The sequence below is a fragment of the Apaloderma vittatum genome, unplaced genomic scaffold, assembly GCF_000703405.1.
Source record: "Apaloderma vittatum isolate BGI_N311 unplaced genomic scaffold, ASM70340v1 scaffold747, whole genome shotgun sequence".
NCBI lineage: Eukaryota > Metazoa > Chordata > Aves > Trogoniformes > Trogonidae > Apaloderma > Apaloderma vittatum.
Genome location: NW_009724291.1, coordinates 42,878 through 65,278, shown reverse-complemented (window position 1 = coordinate 65,278; position 22,401 = coordinate 42,878). Strand labels below are relative to the sequence as shown.

The following is a 22,401-nucleotide window of genomic DNA, read 5'->3' as shown; positions in this document are numbered from 1 at the left end:
AAACCCAAGTATGTTAAGTACAATAGTCTGTGCCTTTTGTTTATTGTGCCATGTGATAGCTTTCTTTTTACTTAGAAAATGAGAAAAGTATTTTTCTCAAAATGTTTTCAGGGAATTATAGAATGATGTAGGAACTACCTCTGGAGGTCATCTTGTCCAGCCTCCCTGCTCAAGCAGGGTCCTCTAGAGCAGGCTGCCCAGGAGACTTTTGAATATCTGCGGTGAGGGAGCCAGCGCTCGGTCACTCCCACAATAAAAGAGTTTCCTGATGTTCATATGGTATCTCCTGTGTTTGTCTGTGCTTGTTGCCTCTGGTTCTGTTGCTGGATGCCACCAGAGAGTCTGGCTCTGCCTTCCTTGCACCTTTCTTCCAAATATTCGTAGGCGTTGATGAGATTTCCCCCTGAGCCTTCTCTTTTCCAGACTAAATAGTCCAAGCTCTCCCAGCCTTTCCTTATATGAGAGATGCTTTAGTCCCTTCATCAGCTCAGTGGCCCATTGGTGGAGTCTCTGCAGTATTCCTCTTGTGCTGTAAAAACCTGTCAAAAGCAGTGATGACCTATTATTAAACTGTGCCTACATTTATAATATAGATAGCATTAACATGAATGGATTGTGAGTTTAAGATGTTATTTAAGGTAGTTGTAAAATTTTAATGTACATAGAAAACAATTTCAGAGTGAGCAAGCAAAAGTTCTTGAGAAAGGAAATACCTGCAATCTTTATTCCCTCTTTGTTGTTTTTTTTTTTTTTAGGAAGATGATCCTCCTCATCCTGGTTATCTGAGGTTCTCTAAATGACAAGTTGAAGCAGGAACAACTGAAAGCTCTTTCTGGAACCCTGGATATACAACTTAAATTTGTAGGAACCTCTCCAGAATGAAAACCACATATACTTACCTTGATAGTTGCAAAAGGATGAGAGGAAAGTTATGATGGCAAAAAACAAAGAGCCACGTCCCCCATCTTATGCTATTAGTGTTGTTGGACTGTCTGGAACTGAAAAGGATAAAGGTAATTGTGGAGTTGGAAAGTCGTGTTTGTGCAATAGATTCGTTCGTTCAAAAGCAGATGAATATTATCCTGAGCATACCTCTGTGCTTAGCACAATTGACTTTGGAGGAAGAGTTGTTAACAATGACCACTTTTTGTACTGGGGTGACGTAACACAAAGTGGTGAGGATGGAATTGAGTGCAGAATTCATGTAATTGAACAGACCGAGTTCATTGATGATCAGACTTTCTTGCCTCATCGGAGTACCAATTTACAACCGTATATAAAACGTGCAGCTGCCTCCAAACTGCAGTCAGCAGAGAAACTAATGTACATTTGCACAGATCAGCTAGGCTTGGAGCAAGACTTTGAGCAAAAACAAATGCCTGAAGGGAAATTAAGCATAGATGGGTTTTTATTGTGCATTGACGTAAGCCAAGGATGCAACAGGAAGTTTGATGATCAACTTAAATTTGTGAATAATCTCTATATCCAGCTCTCAAAATCTAAAAAGCCCATAATAATAGCAGCAACGAAATGTGATGAATGTGTGGATCATTATCTGCGAGAGGTTCAGGCCTTTGCTTCGAATAAGAAGAACCTTGTGGTAGTGGAAACGTCGGCAAGATTCAATGTCAATATTGAGACATGTTTTACTGCGCTGGTACAAATGATGGATAAAACTCGTGGTAAACCTAAAATAATCCCCTATCTGGATGCCTATAAAACTCAAAGACAGCTAGTTGTTACAGCCACGGATAAGTTTGAAAAACTTGTCCAAACTGTGAGAGACTATCATGCAACCTGGAAAACTGTTAGTAATAAACTGAAAAACCACCCTGATTATGAGGAGTACATAAATTTGGAAGGAACAAAAAAGGCCAAAAATACGTTTTCAAAACACATAGAGCAGCTTAAACAGGAACATATTAGAAAAAGAAAAGAAGAATACATTAATGCATTGCCAAGAGCTCTTAATACTCTTCTGTCCAATCTTGATGAGATTGAACACTTGAGCTGGTCAGAAGCCTTGAAGCTAATGGAGAAAAGGCCTGACTTCCAGTCCTGTTTTGTAGTGCTGGAAAAAACACCCTGGGATGAAACTGACCATATAGATAAAGTGAATGACAGAAGGATTCCATTTGACCTTCTCACTACGCTAGAGGCAGAAAAAGTTTATCAAAACCATGTGCAGCATCTCATATCTGAAAAAAGGAGGGTGGAAATGAAGGAGAAGTTCAAAAAAACTCTTGAGAAAATCCAGTTCATTTCACCTGGGCAGCCGTGGGAAGAAGTTATATGTTTTGTGGTAGAGGACGAAGCATTCAAATACATCACTGATGCAGATAGTAAGGAAGTGTATGGTAGGCATCAGAGGGAGATTGTTGAAAAAGCCAAAGAGGAGTTTCAGGAAATGCTTTTTGAACATTCAGAGCTGTTTTATGACCTGGATCTTAATGCAACACCAAGTTCAGATAAAATGAGTGAAATTCATGCAGTTCTGAGTGAAGAACCTAGATACAAAGCTTTACAGAAACTTGCACCTGATAGAGAATCTCTTCTCCTTAAACACATAGGATTTGTTTATCACCCAACTAAAGAAACTTGTCTCAGTGGCCAAAACTGCACGGACATTAAAGTAGAGCAGTTACTTGCCAACAGTCTTCTGCAACTAGACCATGGCCGCTCAAATTTGTACCACGATAGTGCCAACATTGATAAAGTCAATCTTTTCATTTTGGGCAAGGATGGCCTTGCACAAGAATTGGCAAATGAAATTCGGACACAATCCACTGATGATGAATATGCATTAGATGGAAAAATATATGAGCTAGATCTTAGGCCAGTTGATGCAAAATCCCCGTACCTGCTCACTCAGTTGTGGACCTCAGCCTTCAAACCACATGGTTGTTTCTGTGTGTTTAACTCTATTGAATCACTGAATTTTATTGGGGAATGCATTGCAAAAATAAGGGCTGAAGCATCTCAGATAAGGAGAGACAAGTATATGGCTAATCTTCCATTTACGTTAATACTCGCTAACCAGAGGGACAGCGTTAGCAAGAATCTACCTATTCTGAGACATCAGGGACAGCAATTGGCCAACAAATTACAGTGTCCTTTCGTAGATGTGCCTGCTGGTACATATCCGCGCAAATTTAACGAGACCCAAATAAAACAAGCTCTGAGAGGAGTACTGGAAGCAGTTAAACACAATTTTGATGTTGTAAGTCCACTTCCCACCATTAAGGATCTCTCAGAAGCTGACTTAAGAATCGTCATGTGTGCCATGTGTGGAGATCCATTCAGTGTGGATCTTATTCTTTCACCCTTCCTTGACTCTCACTCCTGTAGTGCTGCTCAGGCTGGCCAAAATAATTCCTTGATGCTTGATAAAATAATAGGTGAAAAGAGGCGTAGAATACAGATAACTATATTATCGTACCATTCTTCAATTGGTGTAAGGAAAGATGAACTTGTGCATGGATATATACTGGTCTACTCCGCAAAGCGAAAGGCGTCCATGGGAATGCTTCGGGCATTTCTTTCTGAAGTTCAGGATACGATTCCTGTCCAGTTGGTGGCTGTTACTGATAGCCAGGCAGACTTCTTTGAGAATGAAGCAATCAAGGAACTCATGACTGAAGGAGAACACATAGCAACAGAGATTACAGCGAAGTTTACAGCTTTGTATTCGTTATCTCAATATCATCGTCAAACTGAGGTTTTCACGTTGTTCTTCAGTGACGTGTTAGAGAAGAAAAACATGATTGAAAGTTCTTATATGACAGACAGCACAAGGGAAACAACACATACAAGTGAAGATGTTTTTCCAAGATCTCCCAGAGGAAGTTCCCTTGACTATAATTATCCAGATTCAGAGGATGATACTGAGGGACCACCACCTTACAGTCCAATTGGTGATGATGTAAGGTTACTCCCAGCACCTAGTGACCGTTCAAAATACCGATTGGATTTGGAAGGAAATGAGTACCCTGTTCACAGTACACCGCTCAATTGTCATGACCATGAACGCAACCATAAAGTGCCTCCCCCAATAAAACCGAAACCGCTCGTTCCAAGAACAAATGTGAAAAAACTGGATCCTAACCTCCTGAAAACAATTGAAGCAGGTATTGGCAAAAACCCCAGGAAACAGCCTTCTCGAGTGCCCGCGGCACCACCAGAAGATCCAGACCAATCTGACAACTATGCTGAACCTATTGACACTATTTTCAAACATAAGGGCTTTGCAGATGATATATACGCAGTTCCAGATGACAGTCAGAATCGGATTATTAAAGTTCGAAACTCAATTGTTATAAATACCCAAGGTGAGGAAGAAAATGGGTTTTCTGATAGAATATCCAAAAGTCACGGGGAAAGAAGACCTTCGAAATACAAATATAAGTCTAAGACTCTGTTCAGCAAAGCTAAGTCTTACTATAGGAGAACACATTCGGATGCAAGTGATGATGAGGCTTTTACCACCTCTAAAACTAAAAGAAAAGGAAGACATCGTGGAAGTGAAGAAGACCCACTTCTTTCACCTGTTGAAACATGGAAGGGTGGCATAGATAACCCCGCTATTACATCAGATCAAGAATTGGATGATAAAAAAATGAAAAAGAAAACCCAAAAAATAAAAGAAGATAAGAAGGTAAGTCTTGATTTAAATTTTATTTACGACTTCTGGTGCATTGTAAGAAGGGAAGAGACAAAATATGCCGGGGTAGCACCCTATTTTGAAATGGGTGCTTTAAAATTTTGATGCAGCATTGTTTGATTTTTGTCCAAGTTTCTAGTTAACTTGCTCTGAACTAGCAAACCTGAGAGAATGATATGGTTTGTCTTCCTAATCAGCTATTCAGTGTTTCAGTTCTTTTCACCTCTCTATGTCCATGTGCAGTCTCTCTTAGTAACCGAAGGCAGAATTTGTTCCACAGATTCTTTTTTGTTAATTGTAACATGCATATATATTTATTTATTTTTAAAAAAGGTGCTTTACGAGTTCTTGGGTAGAACTGGTTCTTTCAGTTCTTGCAGATCCGGCTGTTGGAATGAAGTTTAGGGCTGGTGAATGAAAGGAGTGGTTTCTTTTTAATTTTCACTTGTCTACCTGGAGCTCTAAAACAAGAGCATGAGGAAACTTTGTAAAGTGGTTTTACTGACTGCTGCATTTTCGTAGTGCGGACAAACAAGTAATCAAGTTGAAAGCTGTGCTACCTGTACCTGAAACAAAATAAAGAACAAAATGTCTGCCCAGTGTGGGTTTCTAATAACGTGGCATTTTGAAAAATATCTACATTTTAGTTTAGTCTTTATGCTTGGTTACTTATTTTTCGACTTACTGTTTTAAAAATTATTATATCAGGGTAGTGTAGGCTCTGGCTGTATACTCTTTATAGTTTAGATTTCAAATTTAGGCTAGCAATAATTGTCTTGGATGTAGTTTTTGTTTAAGATTAAGTCAGGAGTGTTCCTGATCAGTTAGATATTTTCTTTTTTGTCTCAAAATAAGTAAACCTCTTTAATATTGTCTTTCATAGCATTTTTAAAATGTCCTTTTACCTTACATCTGGCTGTACTTGAATAGCATGTATAAATAAGTTTTGTAAACATAGATCATAGTTAAATTTCACTAATGGATTAAATTCTGAATTGCACTTCCTATTATGCAGCTGTGATTTGAATTACACATGACTGATTTAAAGGCCACTAAATTTTCTTAAGGCTTACTCATAAGCATAGATAATGATGTCTTGTGGGTATAAAATCATATGGTTAAAAATACTTTAATGTTACTCTTTTTGGGAAACTTGAACTTTGAAATAATCCAGCAACGCAGAAATTGATAATCTTCCTACTGACTCAGCTGTGTTGAGTTCACAAAAAGTTCCTCTGAGCTGGATATTTGTGTTTAAACTGTGTACAACTAGTGTAGTGGGGTCTTCTCTTCTGGCATTGTGTCAGGAAACATCCCAATATCTTTACCAAAGCCTCCACTTCTGACTTTGACCTGTTGAGAGGAGACTGAGTTGGAAGTTTCAGGCTGTTCTAAATTTTTGTAGTGGTTAAGAGCCTTGAAGAGCGCAAGAGCTGTTTCACGTTTTCTTCTTTAATGTGCCTCTTGGTTTTCCTGGAGGTTTCCTGTTAAATTTTTGTTTGTGGTTTTTTGGTGTTTTTTTTTTTTTCTTGCAAGTTGTGGTCCAGGGCTGATAATTTCAAATTAGTTGGAGAAAACGTTTAGTAGTAGAAGGGCAAACTCTTGTAAAGGTGGAGAAAGCAAATCTGACTTGATAGCTAAAATGTTTGCAAGCATTCAAAATATCTAATCAAAACCAGTAAGCACTCGGTATTACAAGTAGTGACTTCTAGGTGTGTTGACTTGCTTTATGTTAAACTCAGAGTAGTTCTAGATTATGTGATGAGTCACTTTAGCTTGTGATACACTCCTCTGGGGTTTTTAACTGTTGTTTTTTTGCAAGAGAGATGCAGTTTTATTAGTTTTGAAACTCATTCACCATGTTTTCCTGTGTTGTTTTAGATGAGCAGCTAGCAGTTGTTAATTACAGAAAAAGTTACTCGAATTATATTTTCCTTGTTAAGTGTTAGTCCATGTGAGGGATGTTGGTGTACCACTATTTACAGATTGCTTGCTGTTTTTCTGAGAATTTTGATCCCTTGAATGTGAAAGGGATATATGAAACTTTTGTACTCCTTTCTGAATGTTTCTTAAAGCTCTTATTGATACTCTTTCTGAATTCTTCAGCTGTGTGTAAAGGGAACTAAAGATACAAATGTAACTAGTCTTGCTATAATTATAGTCATTCTGAAATACAGAAATCTAAATGAATTTTTCTAAATGAATTTAGAAAAACTCAACCTTTGAAGTCATAGAATCATTAATGTTGGAAAAGACCTCTAAGATCATCAAGTCCAACCATTAACCCAACACTACCATGACCACTAAACCATGTCCTGGAGTGCCACATTTTATGTTTTTTGAACACCTCCAGGGATGGTGACACCACCACTTCCCTGGGCAGCCTGTTCCAGTGCTTCACCACTCTTTCAGTAAGGACATTTTTCCTAATGTCCAATCTGCCTGACGCAGCTTGAGCTCATTTCCTCTCATCCTATTGCTGGAAGGAGAGATTGACCAGCACCAGTTGGTCAGCAAGTTGTGGAGAGTGGCGAGATCTCCCCTAAGCTGCTGCTTCTCCACACTAAACAACCCCAGTTCCCTCAGCTACTTTTCATAAGACATGCTCTGCAGACCCCTCATCAGCTTTGTTGCCATTCTCTGGACCCGCTTGAGCATCAAAATGTCTTTCCTATAGTGTGGTGCCCGGAACTGAACGCAGCACTCAAGCTGCGGCCTCACCAGTGCCGAGAACAGGGGCACCATCGCTTCCCTGCTCCTGCTGGCCACACTATTCCTGACATGGGCTGGGATGTCCTTGGCCTTCTTGGCCACCTGGGCACACTGCTGGCTCATGTTCAGCCGGGTGTCCACCAGCATCTCCAGGTCCTTTTCTGCCTGGCAGCTTTCCAGCCACGCTTCCCCCAGCCTGTAGCGCTGCCCAAGTGCAGCACCCAGCATTTGGCCTTGTTGAACCTTCTACAGTTGGCCTTGACCCATCAGTCCAGCCTGTCCAGATCCCTCCATTGTCTCTGTCAAAGATTACACCTTGATCTTTTATTATTTTTTTAAAATCAGTTTTGTAGTGTGCTATTGCTTTTTCATGTGCAAATATGATATAATGTTCTTGGTATTCCTTTCATCTTTGTTTGAGATGTGGTGTTTCTGGGTGGATTTCTTTTATGGTATTTCAGAAAGCTTTTATGCACAGTCATTTCTGGTTTTTGCACTTCAGTTTTCAGTTATGCAAAGCAGATTTTATCTAGAAACAAAAATTGCCTATGCAGATTTTTACATTTGGAATTTTAAAAAAAATTATGGTGGGGGGTGTTGGTTTGTTTTGCATTTTTGGAGGGCGTTGGCTTTTTTCCCCCTCATTTATCACAAGTTAAAAGTTTCTTGAAAGTGTACTTACTTTCCTCTTCAAGGTTCTGGAAAATGCTTTAAAGGCAGACCTAGAGTAAGAAAACATTTAAAGATAATATGTTTCAAGAAAGAGACATGACCTTGCTGAAGGATGCTGTTCCTCTCCAAGGATCTGGAAAATGTTTTAAGGGCAGGCCCAGAATAAGAAAACATTTAAAGGTACTATGTTTCAAGAAAGAGATGTGACCTTGCTGAAGGATGCTCCTTCTATCCTGGCGCTTTCAGACCCCAGTCTCTCAAGTTACAAGATGAAATCTTACAAAGGTGTGGGCGCTAGGATGGTTGTAGAGAGGCAGGTGATGGGTGTAGAGTGATTGTAAGATTGAGGTAAAAGTTGAAGGGGAGAAGGCAAGAGCTGGATAGGCAGGAAGGAGAAAGGATGTTGTCCTGGTTTGAGCTAAACAGCCAATTCTGGTCAGTGATTTTACTTTTCAGCTCAGTCTTTTCTAAGAGACTGCATTTTCTGAAGTTAACAGCGTGTTAACTGCTACTAGAAGTGGTAACATGATGTTTGTAGTTACTGCTGTGCAGAAAGACTGTCTGATACTTGCTCCTGTAGTGACCAAGGCCACTGCTGGCTCCTCTGTGCCATGCTTGGGGTGCCGGGAAGTAAAAGGGGAGGAACAGACAGGACAGGTGACCAACAAGAGTATTCCATTCCGTATATGTCATATTCAGTATAAATCTGAGGGATCACAAGGGTTAAGCTCTCTTGCTCTAATGGCCATAGTCTGTCTGATAGGCCTTTGATCCTGAGTTCCAGAATCCAGCTGCTGTGTCCTTATCCCCTCTGCTGCTGAGCCTGGGGCTTCCCCAGCACCTGCCTGCTCTGCAGCATCAGCGGGGATTGCTGTTGGGGGGCATGGAGGAGTTGGGTTTGATACCAGTTTTGTATGTATTTAATTATTTTCATTATTCCCTTATCAGTACTATTATTGTTTTATAAAGGCTGTTTTAGTTTTCTAATCTGTAAGTCTCACTGCCTTATTCTCTTTCCTTTTGGAGAGGGCGAGGGATTAGGGAGCATCTGTCAGCATTTAGTGGCCAGCCCATCCCTAACCCTCTACAGGAGCTTTGGCAAACAATTTTTCCTTTTTGTAACCTCAAAATTAAGAGCCGTAGTTTGACTGGTCTGGTAACGCATACGTACCAAACTTTTTAAAAAAAATTATTATAAATGCATGTTAATAAAGGTAAAGGCAGATAAGAAGAATTGTGGTACTTGTTGCCCTTCAGAAGCATAAATGTTTTACTGTGAAAATACAGCAATTAGAAATTACGAGAAGGTGATGTTACTTGCATGGTCCTCTAACACTGCTTACCACCAAAGGGTATGAAACAGCTTAAAACTGAGACCAGTTAAGTAAGTGTGCTTTAGTCTGAGTTATTTGCCCGGTGTTGTTGTATAAAAACACTGTGGCTGTGTTCTCAGATCCTGTTTCTGTAGTCAGAACTGGAAGAACTATCCTCGAGCTGTTTTCAGTTATCACAGAAATAATTACTCTGAAAACTTTTATCCCCACATTCTCACTGTTCTGTAAAACTCCCCCAGAACTTGTTTCTTCTGCATTGGTGAGGAATTCTCTTGCAAATTTCAGTTTTCACCTTCCTTGTGGTAACCTTTCTTCCTGTTGTGATGTCTCTTACCTCTCAGCAGGTGAGGAGAATATGGCTGCTTCCTGATCTGAGTTTTAGAAGATTAAAACAGGTTTCGTCATTTCCTCTCAATGTTTTTGAATGAGGATGACTGAAACTGTGTATAGTATTGCAAAGAATGTCGTAGCAGTGATTCATCCTACAATCTTAATGCCTGTTGATCTGTACTAGAAATTACTGCCTGACACAATTGTGTGATTGCACCCAACTTGTTCTTAGCTGCATTTATTGTCACCTTAGGACCCTTTGGCCTAGTCTTGTCCCTGGTAATTTCCAGCTAATGACTTTCTGCCATACAGTACACAGGAGGCTTATAGTACCTGCACATTATAGTACATACGCACAGCTATAGTACACACATATAGTACATGTACATTATAGTGCATGCCACATGCACAGTCTGGTGCATGACTTTTCCATTAATCTTTGACTTTGTCCTTTTTGTTGTTGAGTATCACCCTGTTTGTGTTACTCCAGTTGTCGCAGTAGTTTCCTGCATGCAACCATCAAATGCCTAGATTGGTAAAACCCACTGGTTGTCGTAGTTTCTTAGCCCCTAGAAGAGAGTATTTGTTTTTAGTGGAGAAGGTTGAATCAGTCTAGCATAATCTAATTTGTGATACACTCAGTTTTATCCTATTTTATGTTATTACCATGTTTTTCAGTGTTTTGAAAAAAATTATTGTATGGCCTTGCATGTGCTGTTAATAAGTGGACTGTTGAACTTTTTCTGGTAGGGAAGTATATCAAGAAATGTGGAAAGAAGGAGAAAAAGAAAGTCATAGGACATTTTAGCCAAGTTGATGTGGAGTTATACGTGCATGCTGTGCTTGAAAGCTTTGTGTGCCAGTGTTTGTTAAACTATAATGTGCCTTTTTTCCCCCCCTACAGAACTTTTTCTGTAAAAGATTCTCTTATGAAAAAACACCTAGTCTGTTCTGCTGTTATTATGCAAATTATCTCTCAGATTAAATGCATTTTCCAGAGTGCATTCTCCACTGTATCAACATGCTTTCTATGTTTGATTATTTGTTTGCTTTACTTGGAGGAACTAAGCACAGAGTACAATGTTCACATGCAGCTTTGTCTCAGCTGTTTCTGCTTTGCCAAGTTAGACCTCTCGAGTTGAGCTGTGTGCTCATTTGTCTTTTTCAAAAATTGCAACTGGCAACTACAGTTAGATACTTATCTCAATTAGACTCTTTAACGCTGTAATGCTAAGGTCTAGTATAGAACATTTATGGTGTGTTGGTACACACCACTCTCTTTAAAAGTAGCAGCCTTGCAGGCAATAGATTAATTAGCACTGTCTTTAACTGAATGAGTTTGGAGATACGGAGCGTCAGAGAGAAAATAAAATTTTAGGGCATGGAAGGGAGGTGAACGTTCCCGGAGGATAAGGATCTCGTTAGAGGAAGCCTTCCTACACCTCAGACAGGAGGAACCTCTTCATGTGTGTGCAGTAACCCTAAAGCTGCAACTGTCCCGCAGTTTATGGTTTGATATAAGGCCCAAACCTGCTCTTTGCCTTTTCATTGTTCTCATCATGTTCTTATGTGTAAACAAGCTTGATAGAAATATTTTTTAAATTGTTTATCAGTTATTATTGATTTATCTGTTATTATTACTACTACTACGTTAAGTAATTGCAAGTTATTTTTGATCCTCTTAGTTTAGTAATTTCCTATATGGCAGGAAACTTCCCTGGTCTAAAGACCTGTAGTTGTTGCATACAATTACAATTAATAACCTTGTTATTTATCTTTACTACAGAATTGATGAGTATTAAAAATTTACCCATCTAATTTGAAGCTCTTATTTTTGTGAACACTTTGAGACATAGTAAGAGTCTAATTTAGGCTGTATTTTTCCCCCTCTTATGAAGTATGGTAGTTTTAGTTTATATCCTCCCCAGCAACATCAAGAACTGCAAATATCCTGAAGAAATTTCTGCAAAGGGAAGCACAGAGCCTCATCTTGAAATACACCCCGCAGGCTTTTAGCCTTATTATGGAAGAATTTCATTTGCTAATACATTTGTAAAAATAGAAACAAGATTAGTGTGAGTATCTTTCATTTTTTTTTTTTTTTGTATGGAAGACATTATTTGAGGTATTTCTGTAAACAGATCCTAACTACAGAGATCTTGTAAATAATATAGTAAAATAACTGACCAGTGATAATTTGTTGACGTGTCATTGGTAAAAGTTACTAAATCTGAAAAAGTTACACTATTTTTATTCTTTGACCAGTAGTCAGTAGTTTTATTCAAGATTTGATTTATTTGTTTTTTCTGTGACTGGAGTTTTCAGCTGTGTTGTTAAATTAAAGCTGAAAATCAGGGTGTTAAAACATTCTGCCTTGTAACCTTGTTTGCAAGCAACGTTTGTTGCTTCTAAAGAAAGTTGTGAATTACATTCTTTCAATTTTACTTTATACCAAGATGATTGTAAGATGCCTTTTACTTTAATCTAAAAACTCGTCTCAGTATTTCAGCAAGAAAAATCCACTAGGCCCTAGATAAATTCTCACATATTTTAACATGTTTTAGAGCGTAAGTAGTACAGGTTGGACATCTATTTTTCTATGCTTAAACTTGTTTGCTCATTATAATTTCAAAGCTATGTGCAATCTTAAGTTGAAACTATTACTGAAGTAGTGTCAGGAACTGTGTAGCCTGTGTGTGTTGATCTCAGTTTTAATAAGACTATGGTAAACATGTGAGAAATGGGAGATCAACTTACATTTATATTCAGCTGTTCTTGTGTAAATTCAGTGGTTGTTGTAGCAAAATACTGTCTGCTTCAGACTGGAATGCGCAGTGGAAATTTTTTTTTTCTCCCGATGAGTATAGGAAATAAAAAAAACCCTGTACTTTCAAGTTTGATCTGTTCAGCGCTCTAAAAATGCATATTTGGACCCATATTCCTTCTTGAGCCGCATCTGAACTTGATGTAACAAGCTGGAACTCTAAAAATGGCAGAAGACATGAGGGGAAGAAAGCATGTTAGAGTCCACTGTCTGTATTATTCATTAATTAGAGATTACAGATACTTTATTAAGCCTATAAAATGAATACTGTTCATTGTGCCTGGTTTTATGAAGTATTTTAATAGTCCTGAAAATATTGACTTTGCGCTCTATGACCCTAGGACTGACTGCAAATGGAGCAAGCAGAAAACTTTGTTTGTATTAAAAGTAGTAGTGAAGTGTGTGGGAGGTAGAATTGAAAGAAAAGAAGGGGAGCCCCTCTTGAACAAAGACTTGCTAGAGTAAGCAGCTCTTCCATAAAAGGTTTTCATGGATAGGTTTGGACAATTTTTTGGTTTTTTTTTAAAGCTAATTTTAAAAGGTTGTATTTAAGGGCATTGTGCTTGGAAGACTCACAGCTGGCTGAAGTCTCAGCTTAGTTTCTCTTTAGATTAGTGCTGCTTAGCTGATTCCCTGGTACCTGCAGTCAAGAGGGTTAATCTTGAATATACTTTAAATCTACATTTTCACAGTTTTATGCTTTTTATAATAATATTTCTACTTTTGAAATCAAGAATTGGATACTGGGCTGTGCTAGAATATATGTTTTCATGCTTACCTTGTCTTTTATTAAGAGGGTTTAAGCTAATCTTTCACAACACAGGTTTCAGTGATTAAACTACTGTGATTAAAGGAATATTGCAGGTAAATGGTTTTGGTATCAGCAATGCAAGGCAAGTTTGGGATTCTGAGGGTTTGTGCTTTCCTGCCAAAATACATGTGAATCAGGTGGAGGTTTGGCATTCCCTTGGATAGGGTATGAAGAGAAATTTTCTTTGGCAAGAAACAAGTGATGAAACCCATGTTGGAAAGCTCAACACTAGTGCAGCAATCAATTATAAAACCAGATTTATATGAAAACTAAGGATTTCAGCTTTGTGGTGTTGGGCTTGGGTTTTAATTGCTAACATGAAACAGTGGTATGTGAAACAATGAGCTTAGTGCTAGGATTAACAAAACTTTTGTGCTGGTTCTTGTCTTCTCGAACTTGGTATCTGTTAGTCCCTTTTTATTACAATGCAGAAGCAACACAAAAACTTGTCTTTGTGCCTAGGTTAGTGCTCGCTGTGTGCACTATTAGGTGACTGCTGTGGTGTGGAGAGTAGGTGTATTGGGCAGAACTATTGAACTTAAAGTACCTGTGGCAAAATCATAGTCTTAAATGTAGGAATTTAGAAATGGTTCACCTTTTTCAGGTGCTGATTAATAACTAAGTGAATAATTCAATGTCTAACAGTGTTGTTGTTTAAATATTGTTTCATTAGAGAGCTTTCAAAAGTTAAATTCACTCATAATAAATTATGATAGCCATTGTCTTGACTAGCAGGTTTAGAAGATCCATGCTATGACTGATGGATCAGAAAAACTGCTATTTTATTGGAGTGGAGAACAGGGATTTAAAAAAAAAAGCTTCCACTGAAGCTTATGTTTGTTAGAAATAAGACCTCTATTTTTTTCAAAGTCACTTGATCTTTCGACGAAGATAAGTCTTTTGAACAGTACCATGCCTTTTTGTTCAAAACAATTTCTCCACTTAAGAAATTAAAAAAATATCCTTCCACTGAAGCTTATGTTTGTTAGAAATAAGACCTCTATTTTTTTCAAAGTCACTTGATCTTTTGACAAAGATCAAGTCTTTTGAACAGTAACATGCCTTTTTGTTCAAAACAATTTCTCCACTTAAGAAATTCAGACATACAACTTAAGGAAAGCATGGAAGTCTCAAAGCAGGAAACAATATGGTGGTTTTTTATTACCTTTAAGTTTTGTTATTACTTTGCAGAAGTATTTTTTTTGTGAAGATCTTATAGACGATGTTATTTGTAGAAAGATTTGATTAGCACTGTCACTGGAGAGTTTACCCATTTGCATGCCCCCAAAAGAAAGGGAAATTATGAGAGAGGGATTTTAATATATTTTGGGTGGGAGAGAGACATGGTATGTAATGGGAAATAGCTGACAAAATTATTATTGAAGCTTTACCTTGCAAAATCCTAATTTCATGTTTACAGAATAGCCCTGCAACGATCATCTCTTCTACTCTTCTTTTAGGTCAGTTTGAAAAGGGCTTCAGGGGCTTTATTAATTTTTTTTTTCTTGTATTTATTCTTTATTCTTCTTTAAATTCCTCAGACATATTCTCACTTTCTAAATTGGTGATTAGACGAATTGTTTCAGGTAGACAATCGTAAGACACATTTCTGCATTTTTGAATATGTAATGTTATACATGATGCCTCAGTCATTTAAAACTGTTCTTCTAAATGCAGGACAATTGTTAGAAATAAAGATTCTCTATTCTGGCTTTACAGACATATTTCGTATTTCTTACTATGTCCAGGTATTCTACAGAGATAATAATATTCATTAGTATTATAATTGTCATAACACATCTGTAAAATCCTAGTTTATTATTCCATTAACCAGATAGCTTTCCACTCACGCCAACAAAACTGGTTTATATTTAATTATGTTATGCTAATATTATGTCTTAATCAAAGAGACACACAGAGTCTTTTTATGACCGCTGGGTCTGAAATCCACACACTGAGTATTGCTTCATTTATTCTAGGATGGTGGGGATGTGCACTGAACATGTGGGAAAAAGAAAAGCAGTTTTGTTTTGCTTTCTTCATTGTGTTGATGTGTTTATCTCTAAACCGGTCTTCATTCAATGTTTGACAAAGATGTTTTCACTGAGTTTGACATATTGTTTAGCTTCAGCTTGGCCCCTCAGCTGCTGCTCATCTGAACTGAATGTTGCCTAAATAAATGCGATTTTGCCACTATAGAGAAAATGGCCAGTGAACTAGGTTGAGGGCAGGGGACTGTTGCAGCAAGAAGGAAAAAGAGCTGTTTCTAATCTGAAGGCACGTACTGGTGGAAGCATCAGTATTATCCAAGATGAATGAAAGTTATGCAGAGACTTGACAGTTGAAAAGAATGCTTTTAGATATTGTCTGCTCTAGTCATGCAAGTTTATTTTAAAATTTTATTCTAACCTTTTTTTTTTTTCCTAAACATTTTATTAAATTTTCAGTTAATGTAAAACTTGGGGAAAAATAAATTGCTAGAGAGAAATTTCTTTCTAATGTTTTGAAGAACTCTCCCTAGCAAATGTTGCTTCCTTCTAAATTATCAGTGCTGAACCTTCTGCAGAAATCTCAAATTTGAAAAAAAAGTCTAATTTTTTTTTTAGCTTTCTGTTACCGTGGTCATTCACAGGTACTCTCTTGCTGGTTTCAAGAAGCTGTCTTACAAAGAGATAGTCCACATAAAAAGTCATACTTGTTGAATTAGGTTATTGAAAGGCTTTGATTAACAGACTTTTTAATCAAGTGTTGGAGAAGTTCCACAGATGCTGAAGGATGGTGGTTGAAGAAACATTCTTTAGGCTACAGTTTCCACTTTCCCCCATAGAGTTCAACCTCAGCTCATTAATTCTCAATGGGCAAGTCAACCGTGAACATGTACCTTGCTGCAGTTCTAGGTAGTTCGTAAGGACTAATTAAGTAAATTTAATGGTACAAGAGTCTAGAAGTTAACCAGCTTTTTTTCGACGGAGATACGGAAATTCAAGACTTCTCTAACCTGTATTTTACATCTATAAATGTTTTGTCTCAGTAGTTAATTATAAAATTCTAGAAACCTTGTTATTAAATTAAAATCAGGCTATTGTCCTTAATAGTTTTCTTTTATTTTGCACTACTAGATGTTGACTGAAGAGCTTTGATATAAAAACGTAACTGCCTTTAACAAACTTCTTACTATATATAAACTTAAAATGCTAGATTTTAATGGTGATGTTAGTTCAGTTTCCATAGTCAGGTGCCAGTCTACAGCCAATTGATTGACCACTTTTATATGGCCATCTCTGAATATTTTCATTAACAATCAGAGATGAAGCATAATATCCAGTACAGTGTAATTCTTGTAATCATCCAGAGGCCATGTATTAGCTGAAATGATGAAAGTCGGAGGGAAAAAGTATCAAAACAAGAAAGAGAACTCCATATGAAACTCATCGCCTTACTGGGTTTGTTTGAGTACAAACCTCCTTTTGGCTAAAACTCTTAACTCTGGTTGCTACACATTCTGCATCGTCATGTTTCTAAGCATAGTTCCAATATAAAGATTATTTAGTATCTTTAATGAGACATGCAGAAGACTCAGTTTTTCTTGTGATGGGACACTGTGTCACGTCTTATCCTAAAAATTCTGTGGAGGTGTGGTTCCGATGTGATTCATGTAGATTCTTTTGTGTGATCTTGAAAGTTAGTATGTAAAGACTGGTCATAGCACTCTCAAGTAGCGTGTTTATTTTTGTTCCTGTAGTATTTCAATTACTGATGCATTGGGATGCATCTTGTTCCTTATGTGATACAGAAAGGACCAAATCTATTAGAACTTGAGTGTTTTGTGTCTAATGTATGCTATTTTAAAAGTACATTGAGTTTTATTCTGTTTGCCATAGGCAAGTTTTAATGTCTGCTAGATGTGTGATCCATTAGGTTGTACTAGGAGGTTGCAATATGAGTTAGTTAAACTATTACTTGAATATTACTTAAATAACTCTGTTTTGTTGTAGCTGAAAAAGAAAACTAAGACATTCAATCCTCCAATCCGTAGAAACTGGGAAAGTAATTACTTTGGGATGCCCCTACAGGATCTGGTTACGTCTGAGAAACCGATACCTCTGTTTGTTGAAAAATGTGTGCAATTCATTGAAGATACAGGTAAGATAGGAGAACTGTTGGGACGAAAGACATTCCCACTTTGAGTAATGAGTAAAGCCTCTCATTTTCTGTTTTAAAGTGCTTCTGGAATTTCATCCTTGAAATAATTGCAAGAAAAGCACATTTTAAAAGTAGAATATGTTCTCTAAATTGTATGCTTAATATGTGATGGTCTTTCATTTCTGTTTACACAAATATTTAATTTCCTTTTGACAAACATTTGAAGTTTAATGTTTGTTTCCTGAAATGTAAAAAAAACCATGTATCGTTTTCTAATGCCAAATAACTTTTAACACATTTTAAAAGTAGAATATGTTCTCTAAATTGTATGCTTAATATGTGATGGTCTTTCATTTTTGTTTACACAAATATTTAATTTCCTTTTGACAAACATTTGAAGTTTAATGTTTGTTTCCTGAAATGTAAAAAACCCATGTATCGTTTTCTAATGCCAAATGACTTTTAACCCAATGGCATTCCAGTCTTACATGTCTCGCTGTTGTCACTGTGTTTTACTTCATATGTTAAAAACTTCTGAAATACACTTTTTCCATTTCCCGAAAACAGGTACTTGTCATCAGTCAGCTTGCTTGCCTTATTTTGCTGCTACACCTAGTTTTACATTTTAACTTGTTAGAGCGACAGAAAAATTTCTGAATACTGTGTAATTATACATGAAAATGTTAAGCAATTTGTTTAACTTGCAGATGTCCAGTTTAATGTAAAATTTTAACATATATTTGTTTGCAGTAGGGTGAAATTCCACAATATAGTTTTTACTGTCTCTCTCCTTGCTCCCTGATTGTGTGTTCGGCCGTGCTTTCAGCCTGTTCACTGTGTGACCATGAGACAAGTACGATGATCTTGCTGGTCTGGCAGAAAACTACAATTAGGAGTGGGGAGTTGTTTTGAGGTTTGAGAGCGACCCGTGGTTGGGGTTTGTTTGGGTTTTTTTTGTTGTTTTGTGTTTAGAGATGAGGAGCACCTGTTTTTTGTTAGTGTGTTTGCTCTGAAGTTGCATGAATGCTGTGCTGCCGTATCTGAAGCAAAGGAAGTGTAAAACTGACTGACTGGAGCTGAAACACCAGCAGGACCCTCTTCTGATGGGTATCTGCAGTTGGACACTGATCAGTGTGAAGTAAACCAGTGCCTTTCTTCAACATTTTCTTGGTTCTGTAGTACAATTTTGGTTGTAAGATGACAGTAGCAGTTTTAGCAAGAGTGAAACTGGAATGTTTTCTTTCTTAAACTAAAATTCAGTTTTACTGCCATCTCTAAGAGTAGTGTTTCCAACACAACTGCTACAGGTGGTAAGACTAGTAGCTGGTTTTGAAGACTATATACTGCATTATTGCAATCAAAAAATTAGGTGAAACCTCAGGCACAGATCTTTTGGGAGTTAGAGATGTTGGTATAAATCTGCGTTTAACCTTTACCTCCTATTGATTTCTTGCCTAAAGTGAAGACCTGTATTCTCCTTCCTTCTTGCTTCTTCTTTTCCCACCTCACCTAGGAAAAAAATGGAGAAAGAGGAAGGGCAAGGAGTAAGAGTGGTATAGGCAGTTTAATAGATATTTTGTTTGCTGTAGTATGTAGCAAAGAAAAAACCCTGAAAAAACAAACCAACATAGTTTTATGGGTAAGTCACCTGTGTGAATTTGTGTTCTTTAAAAATGGCTACATACAGCTACTATATATAGCTATATAAACCAGACATTCGCCAGTAATGGAGACCAAATGAATTTTTGAAGAGTTTGTGGTGTCTAGAAGTAATATCTTAAATCTGAGCGTGTTTAACTTCGTAAGAATACTTTCTAACAACAAAATCGTAAATCCAGATCTAAAGAAAATTGTATTTGTTTAAGAGTAGGGTTTTCTGGTATTTGCTGACTTTGTGGTAGTATTTCTCCTAATGGATTTTCCCCAGCTTTTGGGCTGACAGAGGGAACTGTAATAGTGTGGGGCATGGCTGGTTGGTTTTTTTCCCCTTCATAATCATCAAATAACAAGCACGAAAATTTAATACTTCTTTTCTCCTCTGTTGACCTGTCTTTGAAGAATGTTTAGTTAAGTTGGTGATGTTTTAAAAATGTGAGGGGCTTCTCAAAAGTGACAAAGTTTCCTTTATCTGATTGAGCGTATGTTAGTTCGTCCTGGGCTGCTGTTGTGCAGCTGCTGAAAGCTGGAGAGTTTGTATTCTGGCCGTATGTGTAAACTGGACGACCGTTGGGCCCTCCGCACACTTTGTTTGTGGCTGTGAAAACAGCAGTTGCCCTGCTGTTTCTGTTCAACAGTTAGTAACTAAGGCGGAACAAAACCTCTACTTTTGATCCGTATTACAGGTTGTTTGTTTGGGGTTTTTTTTTTCCCCTCCTACTCTGGATTCTGTGTAAGTAGCTTTGGTTGTTCTTTTCAACTTCAATACTTGGCTATGGAGTTTTAGTGTGTATTATTTTTATATTGGGTTAATATTCTGTGGGTATTGAGTTTCAAAAAGTATTCTAGTAGAAGATACTTTGAGAGGAGGGTATTCACTTGCCTTGCCTTCAAATCCTGTACTGAGACTCACCTCACCGGCTTTGGGACTGTCTGAAAGATAATTCCAGGTGATCAGTCTGCAGGAGGTGAGTTGGGATCTGTTGGCTTCAGGCTGGAGTCCAGAAGGGTACCATGTCCATTTGATAAAGCTGTTGTATCCATTGCCCCTGGGGAGTCATCCAGTACTTAAGCTGTCTCTTAGCAAGTCAGCCTCCTGTCAGTACTAAGTGAACTGAATACTAGTGTTTATTATCATTGTCTTTTTACTGAAGAAGCTCAGTCTTTTCCAACCTTTGAATGAGGCTAATTAGTGTATTCCTCTTACAGAGGACATAACTTGTTTAGCTTTTCTGTTTTAAGGTACTTCCATGGTGTTCAGCTCCTTCTCTTTGTATTACCACATGTAATTTGCGTTGTGGCTGAATTGCAGGGTTTTTTTGTGAAGATATGATTAATTTCAAATTGAAGTGCTAATCTTAATTTTTAATGTTCTCTATCTCTGCCTCATGAAATTATACAAGGCAGTGCTTTCTACTCACTAATCTAAATTGTGACTGAGGCTAGAAAGCACACAGTGTGAAAAGCAGTTTTCTCTGCTTTGTTTTGGATGCTTAGATGAGAAGATAATATCAGAAAGTGTCTTTGAAGATTCTTGCTCCAGCATAAACCTTCAAGAATTGAGCACATGCAGAAAATATCATTAGATTTTTGTTTTACTATATTGTTCTGGAATATCCTCATCAGAAGATCATCTTGGAAAAAAATGAATTGAATCCAGGAGCTGAAAAGTTATAGCCTTTTATAAATCAACAGATTTTTCTTTCAAAGAAGCCATATGGATTCTGTCAGGGTAGAAGGAGATCTGGTAGAGATAAGGGATCCTAAGTCAGGGCCTACAGATGTAGGTATTTTCTGTGTGTTCCTATTTAGTTTGATATTTTCCAATAAGAAGTTTTATTCTAAGCTGATCTAGCTTTCTGGAGCCAACTAACGTCTGTTTTTGAAAAAGAACCTAGGGCTTGAATCCCTTTGGAATCTCTTTTGGTAGTATTGGAAGTAGAAACTGAGGGAGCGAAGTGGTTAATACTTGAGCAGATCGAAACCTAATAAGCAGTAAGTACGCATCAGGATCTCGCGTTTCAGCAGCAGGGTGTATTGTTGCTGATACCAACAGTACGTAGCAGTAATAGCATATAATTCTTTGTCTTGTTGGAACCTATTGATTGAAAAACACCTGTACAATTCCATCTAAGATTATCTTAAATGTACTGTCACTTCTGGATGAGGGATGAGGAAAGCTTGGCTAAATGTCATAAGCAAACTTTGCTTGAGTGTTTGCACGTGATTATAGGAGAACCTTTTCTCCATCCAAGCCTTTCAGTTTTAGATTCATTTTAGTTGTAGCAGGATGAGTAATCTTTTGGTTGGCTGTAAGCGCTCTGTCTTGTTGGTTCATTGAACAAGATGATGAAAAGAACTTCATCTTTCAGGTAAGTAACTTGATAATAGTAAATTGCCAAATTTCATGCTACATCTCGTAGTATAAATGTATAAAGTTTTCAGGACAACTTTCTAGTGAAGATATTGTGATTTTATCAATAACTTTACAGACTGTAGAAATACTTTTCTATCGTTAGTGACATAGCATGATCTATAAGCTGCTGGAGCTTGGGTTTTTTTAATCCAGTCACATTTTTTGCAAATCTTGAGCGGGGCTGCTCTAATGAACTTTTTTGACATTGATAGTTATTTCTGGTTACAGGCTTCCGAAAGAACATTTTGATGATACAGTTGTTTTGGTGTATTTTTTTTGCTTTTTCCTGATGGACTGAATGGAAGGTCATTTTATTACATCCCTTGAAATGGACTTCTAAAGTATATCGGTTTTCTGCAAACTTAGATTTAAGGGAATATATTTAGTAGGGCAACTAGAGTTGAGTTTTGATTTTTAAGAAAATTGTATTAGCTGGTTTTGTGTAGAAGTAGTAGTGCTGTGTTAAGATGCCTCAGGAAAAAAAAGAGCTGCTAATTTAAAAAAAAAATAAATTCAATGTAGACCATTGTCTTTTGTAGTACAGCTCATTTTTCCTAAATATAGGCAGGAGAATTGAGTTAATTTTTGCAGCTAAATTATTTAACTTGATTAATAGTGTAAATTCGGTAATAATTGTTGGGGAGAGAGTAAGGAGGGTGTTCTGATACTCTGATAGATTTATTTGAGGGAGAGAAACGCAGATTTCTGAAGGGTAATTTAATGTTAAACTTCAATGAAATGTTGGTATGCTTTGAATTTTATGTTGCAATACCACATGAAAATACCTACTGAATGTTGTAGTTTTTTTAAGAGTGAAAAGTTTACATGTTTGTTTGTAACTTG

General features: G+C 37.3%; 1 protein-coding gene across 1 annotated transcript in view; it reads left to right on the top strand.

Moving 5' to 3' along the window:
• Positions 1-878: 878 nt before the first annotated feature.
• Positions 879-22,401, top strand: part of LOC104268654 (rho GTPase-activating protein 5-like) — a 40,138-nt gene continuing 18,615 nt past the window's right edge. The window contains 4 exon segments of the mRNA XM_009872394.1: positions 879-4,360; positions 4,362-4,478; positions 4,481-4,654; positions 17,339-17,486. Coding sequence (XP_009870696.1) covers positions 932-4,360; positions 4,362-4,478; positions 4,481-4,654; positions 17,339-17,486 — 3,868 coding nt within the window. The 5' untranslated portion in view covers positions 879-931.